This window comes from Dipodomys spectabilis, unplaced genomic scaffold (assembly GCF_019054845.1).
Source record: "Dipodomys spectabilis isolate Male_0828 unplaced genomic scaffold, ASM1905484v1 ptg000125l, whole genome shotgun sequence".
NCBI lineage: Eukaryota > Metazoa > Chordata > Mammalia > Rodentia > Heteromyidae > Dipodomys > Dipodomys spectabilis.
In genome coordinates this window covers 3,949,225-3,957,211 of record NW_024870802.1, presented here as the reverse complement: position 1 = coordinate 3,957,211, position 7,987 = coordinate 3,949,225, and the positions used below count along the sequence as shown (strand labels likewise).

At 43.2% G+C, this 7,987-nt stretch overlaps 1 protein-coding gene across 1 annotated transcript in view; it reads right to left on the bottom strand.

Moving 5' to 3' along the window:
- Window positions 1-4,768: 4,768 nt before the first annotated feature.
- The window catches only part of LOC122115836 (guanylate cyclase 2G-like), a 37,427-nt gene continuing 34,208 nt past the window's right edge, over window positions 4,769-7,987 (bottom strand). The window contains exons 20-21 of the mRNA XM_042689399.1: window positions 6,599-6,690; window positions 4,769-4,873 (exon numbers count right to left, since the gene is read on the bottom strand). Of these exons, the coding sequence (XP_042545333.1) occupies window positions 4,769-4,873; window positions 6,599-6,690 (197 nt within the window). The remainder of the gene's footprint in view (window positions 4,874-6,598; window positions 6,691-7,987) is intronic.

The window sequence follows — 7,987 nt, the reverse complement described above, 5'->3', positions numbered from 1 at the left end:
TCCTCATGTTAAAAGACCCTCACACATCTAACCAAACACAGCTGGAGAAGAATGTAGGGCATAACCACAAAATCAATGACAAACACAAAACGCACAGGAATGGCCAGCTTTGCCCAATAGGAGGTGCTCTCTCATTCTACTTAAGAACCAGATCCAAGCCCCCAACCAGGATTGGGGTGCTTGTAAATCCTTCAAATAACAATGGAGAAATGACAGTGGAGTATGATCATTTTACTGAAACCTAAGTAACAGAAAGAAAATGCATTTTGAGAGCCCCAAACACTAACTAAACCTACTTTGTTTTTTCTTATAGGCTTCTTAAATATACATAGACATTCAATAGATATAAATTCCTTATTCCTATAGTGGATAGATATTTCAAAAGATGCAAACTTAAATAGGAGAAAACTACAAAAGGAATAAAAGTCATCAATTTTATATAGCAACGCAGTACTGGCTAAATGAAATGAACTTGCCCCTGACAATGGAAGGAGCAATTCCCTCAGCATAGGTCTTTCTCAGCTTGGTGACTCAGTCTTACGAGATACCTTATGATGTTCAGTGCCTCTGTTACCTTTCTCATTTGCTCTAAGAAATCTTCCTTCATACAGAATGGTTCAAACTCATTTAGCTTTTACCTAAAACATTCAGGCAAGTGTCTATACCTGTCATATGACCACAGGAATGGAGCTAACAGCAATCAGAAACACAAATGCAAACATGGCCCGATGAAATTATATGGTAGCATGCCCTTAGGACGTCCCTTTCCACCCCACCTCCACCTCATGTTCTAGAGTACTGATATCAGTGAGGAACATTTGTCAACAGCGTGAACACGGAATGAACCAACCGTGGCAGAGAACTGACTACAGTGTGACAGAATAAGACTGAATTCTGGGTTTTTTATTATGCAAATTGAATTAGACTTACAATTTGAAATCACATGTTTCTGCATACTATATTTCATGTATTTGAGAAGTCTTAAGATCTACAGTTTGATTCTTTTTATAATTTGCTTTAGTGAATTCAGAAATTAAGCTAGTTATTGAATCTCTGGTGACATGAAGTATAAGTTTGCTGAGCCATAGGCTAGAGATAAATAATGCAGTGCTTTCTAAGGTTGGTCTCTAAGCTGATGTTTGGGATCTCTTCCTTCTGTAAATTTGGAGATTTTTGTAGTCACGAAGGATAGAAGATATGGTTTATTGATTCTAGTCAAAAAAAATTTAAATAGCCAAATTCATAAATTTTGGATATCAGAGTTTAACATGATGTTGCATTAGTTTTGTTTCATTTTATCATGTTTTATGACCTTGTGTCTCTCATGGGTGCTATGGAATAAATAAAATGCCTTAAAATAAATAAATCCATGACTATAGTTTGCAGTATTAATATATCATGGTGAAAGTCCATTTCCAGGGGCTCCACAAACAGGGCTGCTTAGACTCACCCTTACTGAAGACTTCCAGTGTTTCCATCTTACATTTATTCTTCAACCACACCAGTGCTGGAAGCCCACTCAAGGTGGAGGTGATTAAGTCATTGTAGATGATGAGCCTTGGTGGGAAAGGATCTCTTGGGTCATCCTTGTCTATAAAGCCAGCAAGAGTATGTGTTCTGGCCCAAGGTTAGCCAGCAGCACTATGCCATTTGAATCTCATGACCTCTCTACTGATGGATTAAGAGAAAGCACCCACAAGTCAATCTCTCTTGTAAATTCTCATTAGTGCCAAACAGACCTTCAGAGAAGGAGGAAAAGTAAACACTCCCTTAGGTATCCTGGTTGACAGAAGAAGAAAATCTTGGTTACTTGGGAGGCTGAGTTCTGAGGATCGTGGTTTGAAGCTAGCCTGGGCAGGAACGCCATAAGACTCTTATCTCCAATTAACCACCAGAAAACTGGAAATGGTGCTGTGGCTCAAAGTGGTAGAGTGCTAGCTTTTAGCAAAAGTACTCAGGGACAGTGCCCAGGCCCTAAATTCAAGCCCTATGACCAACAGTCAGGATGGAATGAAGGAAAGAAGGAAGGAAGGAAGAGAGGAAGGAAGGAAGGAAAAAAGAGAAGGAAGGAAGGAAGGAAGGAAGGAAGGAAGGAAGGAAGGAAGGAAGGAAGGAAGGAAGGAGGAAGGAAGGGAAGGAGGGAGCAGAACTGTAAAGGTTGTAGAATTCAGCCATCCACTTCAGGGGCAAAGTGAAATACTGATCTGGTAATGCTTAGAGTCTCACTGATGATGGATCACTTGGGAAAGCACCTTTGCTTAACTCTGATTTACTGTCCTGCTTCCTGAACAAAGGCAAAAATCCCACCAAGCCATTTATGAAATTTGGTATCAAGTTTATTGAGGAATAAATCCAAAGGTAGTTTGTGTCCCAACAGAGTATTCACCAATATCTCTATAAAGGCAACTCAAATAGCCAGCAGGAAAAACTGGCTAACTGGTGGCCTTTGTTTTCACATGATCAGTCATGGGAAAAGGTCCCAAATTCAGCGTTTCATTCATATTCAGACAGAAGCTATGTGGATACGAGAAAATTACATGTGAAGAAAGAAGTACTTTAAACCCGTCTGCTCAGTGAATCCACTAAAAGATGTACTGAATAGAACCACATGGAGATGTGTGTGTGTGTGTAGAGAAAATAACCATCACAGGAATGGATAGGTACATTTTTGTTTAAAATTTTAATCAATAAACTCTTCAAAAGCCTGCAGAATGGGAGAACATCTTTGCCACATCTGACAAGGGATTGATAGCCAGAATGTACTGGAGCTCAAAAAACTAAATGCCCAAAGACTCAAGAACCCAATTAACTTTTGGGCAAATGAACTGAACTGACAGTTTTCAAAGAAGCATAAATGTCTGATAAGCACATGAAGAAATGGTCAACATTTCTGATCATAAAGGAAATGCAAGTTACAACAACTCTGAGGTAGGCAGAATGACTATAAAGAACACAAACAATAAAGGCTGGTGAGGGCATGGGGGGAAAATGGAGCCCTGTTATACTGTTGGTGAGAATGTAGATTAGTGCAACCGCTATGGAAATCAGCATGGAGTCTGCTCAAAAACTTGAAAATAGGACTAACATATGATCCAGCAAGACCACTCTTAGGAATATAAACCAAAGACTATGTGAAGCACAATAAACACCCATGTTTATTGCAGCACTATTTACAATAATCAAATTGTAGAAACTGCCCACATACCCTACAACTAGTGAATGGATAAACAAAACATGGTATATATTCACACCATCAAGTAGTATCCAGCCATAAAGAAGAATGAAACTCCATCACTTTCCCAGAAATCCATAGAAGAGGACAACATCGCGTTAAGTCAAGTGAACTAGGTTCAGGAGGGCAAAGGTCAAAGTTTCTCTCACTGGAGAAACTAGACCTAAAAGATATAGATATCAACAGACATATAGATAGAACACCAGGCCATTGTGGGACTGTTTGGGGAGATGAAGGGGAATGAAGAGAGAGACAGAAAATAATGAAGGGTAAATTATACTGAAATACATTGCATCCATGTATAAAGATGGCAAAAGGAAGCCACTGCACATTGTTGAATAATAAAAGACTGGAGAGACACAAATAAGACAGCAATAGAGGGGTTAATCTGGTTAGAGCACAATATATACATGTCAATCTGATCAAAGTATAATATAATCCATACCATAGTAAAACCCCTTTGTACAATTAATACATGCTAAAACAAAGTCAATGACAGGAATGTAAAACTGGTTCTGGGAGGCAGGGAAGGGAGGGGGGACCAGTGGGAAGAAAGACAGGGAAGGAGGGTCACTTGCTCAAACTATTTTATATACTTGTATGCAAACAGCAGTGCCACCCATTGAAGCTGTACTAAGAGAGGGGGAAGGGAGGCGAGTGGAGTAAATTTGATCAGGGTGCATTCAATGTATGCGTGGAAAAAACAAAATAAAACTCCCCCCTGTACAACTAGGAGATGCTAATGAAAATGTTAAAAATTAGCTCTTGATACACGGATGGGAAATCCCCCCCGCAAATTCAAGCCCTGATGCAAGCAAGCGTGGGTGGAAAAGAAATTGAGCAATAAACTGAGAACAGGACGTGATCCTCGTGAAGTCACTGTGCTCACGGGAAGCCAGAGCAGGTCTCTGGAGAAGGCTGTCAAAGCGTCTTGTCTAGCCCTGGTGTTGCTGGACTTGTAGGCTTGCTCACACCTTACAGCCTTGTTGCTGAACACATCCTGAGGTGCTTTCTGATTTCAGCTTCTAGGGAAATAAGCAGCCAAGTTTGAAGGGCAGTCACTTTGTGAGGGAGAGGTGGGGTGGTCCGGGGCCCAGGTTCCACCTTCCCTTCCTGTCTCTCACAGTGAAATGTGTTCACTGCAATGGGAGTTATTGGGCTGGAGATGTCTGGTGACTAGGGTAGGCTTACTGGCACTCTTGGGACTTACTCCACCCATCCAAATGGACATCACTCATTGCACCCATAAACTGTCATCTTGAATTGAAACCCCTTTGTACAACTACTTAAAAATTTAAAGTGTGGAGGGGGGGTGGAGGTCCTGTAATTCATTGAAATGGAGGCTGGGGACAAAGGTGGGACAGGAGGAGGCAGTCAGCTAAATAGCTCCCCCTAGTGGGGGATTGATTCAATACTCCAGAACTGCATCTCTGGGTGGGGGTTATGGGTTGTGTCTCAGCCAAGGTTGGATAGGTCTGCTGGCACCCCACAAACTGTCATGTGATTTTTCAACCATCTCAGAAGATAGTACCCACCTCACAGGATCTGTGGGACAAAAGCTTCTTCCTCAGTAAACTCAGGGAGTGGGTTCGTGAAGCCTTCTTTGCCTTTCAACCAGAAAGTTGTCTGTTCTCCTTTGCCCTGTGGGAGGCAGAGGAGGTGCTGCTAAATCACAGGGGGGAAGGGGTGGGGCATGGGCAGGCTGGCCAGGCCTGCCTTGTTTGTTACATCAGCAGATGATCTGTGTGAGGAGGAAAAGGCCTTCCTGTAGAAGAAATACTGATGATTTCCTCGGGCCTTCTTAATAAGCCATGTCCTGGTAGAGTTGTTTGTTTGAACACATCACACACACACACACACACACACACACACACACACACACACACACACACACACACATTTAAAAACTAGTAAAATCAATTAAACTCATCATCACCATCACTGATCATCATCAGCAGCAGCAGCAGCACCAATTTTATGCCAGTACCAAAGCTTGAACTCAAGGCCTCAAGCTCTCACTTGACTTTCTTGCCCATGGCAGACACTATACTACCTGAGTCATGCCTCCAGCCTAGCTTTTTGATGATATACTCAGAAATGGAATCTCACAGGCTTTTTTTCTGCCTGGATTGACTTTTTGCACCATGATGCGCTAGACCTCAGCGTCTTGAAAAGCTAAGATTATAGGTATAAGCCACTGGCACTCAGCTTCAAAGTCTCAATATAAGTTGAGTACCAGCTAAAGCATCACTCCCATATTTTTTACATGTAAGCTTCACAGTGTTTAGCACCATCCCCATATTTTTTATTTGTTTGTTTGGTTTTTTTTTGTGGGGGGGGTCCGGTTGTGGGGCCTGAACTCTGGGCCTGGGTGCTGTCCCTCAGCTCTTCAGCTCAAGGCTAGTGCTCTACCACTTGAGCCACAGCGCCACTTCTGGCTTTTTTCTTTTTGTTTATGTGGTGCTGAGGAATCGAACCCAGGGCCTCATGCATGCAAGGCAAGCGCTCTACCACTGAGCCACCTTCCCAGCCCCCCATATTTTTTAGAGGTGACAAAACCAAATCTCCAAACCAGTCAGCTAGGAAGGAATGGGACAGGATTCCCATCTAGGCATCCATGGCGGCCTTTCCCAAAGGTCTTCTGCATTCCTGAGCTCAGTTGATGAACTACAGCACACCCAGGCCACACTCAGCACACCAGGAAGGAAGGAAGGAAGCTGGCTTTTCTTCACTGCTTTCTCTGGGCTGCCACCTCCCCCTCCCCCCCCCCCCCCCCACGCAAACAGCCAGTGTCATCTGACCAACCACCACTCCCCTATGCACATGTCCAAGAGGAGCAAAGGAGAGCAGCTGGCCCCTTCCCTCACCCTGGGGAAGGACAATCAGAAGGGAAGGATAAGACTGTGTCCTGGTGTCAGATTGTGCTTCCATGACAGACAGATGCCAGGACAGAGAAGGTAGGACAATGGATGAGGTATGTGTTGCAAGTACAGATGTGTTCCTAATCTCTCCAAGACCAAACCCATGGGCTTCAGGAATCTTCAATCCTGGTGCTTGCTGTTGCTTTGTGGGTGATGCTGCGGTGGGTGCTCGGGTGGGGCTGAGGGCTATTGTGGTGGAGAGAGGGGAGGCCTGTGTAAGGAGCCAGTCAAGGTGCTAGCTGATATGTTTTCTGTTGGACATCCCATGTTTGAGAGCCCTCCCAGCCCTCTCTAAAGGCAGCTGATGCAGTGTTTAAGACTCCCAAGAGAGGCGTATGAGGCTCCCATGCACCACAATGTGGAGATTTATTCTCCCCACTGAATTCCTCCATCTGTCCATTAGGACCCTAATCGGGAGAGTAAGACAGAGCTGGCTGGGTCTTACCTTGACTTGGATGGAGCCTCTCCTTTGCAAATCGTATCCTCCCGTGGTCAGCAGGGCACCTGCAGTGCTCTGAGAGACATGGATCCGGAGGGCTGCCAGAAACCAATCATTGTCTACTTATCACCTCATCGGAGAGAGAGCCAGTCAGTGTGGGGAGGCTGCTTTGGATGGGGAAGCTCCTCTATGCCAGTTCTTTGATCCCTCAGGACCTCTCATGAAACAAAGCACAAAGGATGTCTGAAATCTGGGCCCCTTTAGGCTGAGATTATAAACTATGGGGGCCCTCCTCGGAGAGACCTGCTCAAATTTAGCATGTTCAGCTTCACAACAAAAGGCAGTGCTGGTAATCCTTGAGGGCGGGGAATCCCTGGGCTCCTCAAACTTCCAGGGATTCCCTGGGACATATTGCTGAAAATACTGGCTATAAGCTGGGCACCAGTGTCTCACGCCTGTAATCCTCGCTACTCAGGAGGCTGAGATCTGAGGATCAAAATTAGAAGCCAGCCCTTCAGGAAAGTCTATGAGACTCTTATCTCCAATTAACCACAAAAAATCTGGAACTAGAGATGTGACTCAAGTTGTAGAGTGCCAATGTTGGACAAAACAGCTTTAGGACAGTGTCCAGGCCCTGAGTAGTTCAAGCCCCAGGATCAGCACCCACACATTAAAAAAATGTGATCAAGTGCAGAAGCTACATAAACAATCACCTTCTGAACTTGTTCTGGAAATCTTTCCTTACAAACTGAGGGTTTGAATCTATACTTGTTGTGGTTGGTTAACTTAGACAATGAAGTCATCAGAGGGAGACAATTTGTATGTATGTGTTTGTGTGTGATCTATAAATTCTAAACAGTGTTAACATACAAACTCTTCAAAATTCAAATTATTAATTCTTTTTTCTGTTTCTCCATTGATAAATAACATTCATGTATCTAATGATAGTCAACACAATGAATTTATTATAAAGCAAGAAGAATGTGATCTATTCCTAGAGTTCTTAGTCATATAGCTTGTGCTCCACCAGCAATATACTGTACATCAGGGTAAAGAAAATTACCACCATATCATGCATTTGTATTGTTTGCAAATAAAGTTATATTGGAATGTGGCTGTGTTCATTCATTCACTTGTTTCTACAGTTGCCTATAAGATACAACAGTAAAGTTAAATAGTTACTCTGTGGGCAATAACTCCATGCAGAAAATCTTCTCAACTTCTCCTCTTTTGTTTAACTGATTTCTTTGTGTGTGTGTATTTGTTTAAAGTAGAAAGTCTTGGAAGGAGAAGGCCATGCTTGTTTACATAATTCCCATGAGAATGCAGTGTAAAGCCCTGTCTGTACAGCTTATGATTGGTGAGTCTCATGCAGATGCTGATCTTATCTTCCAG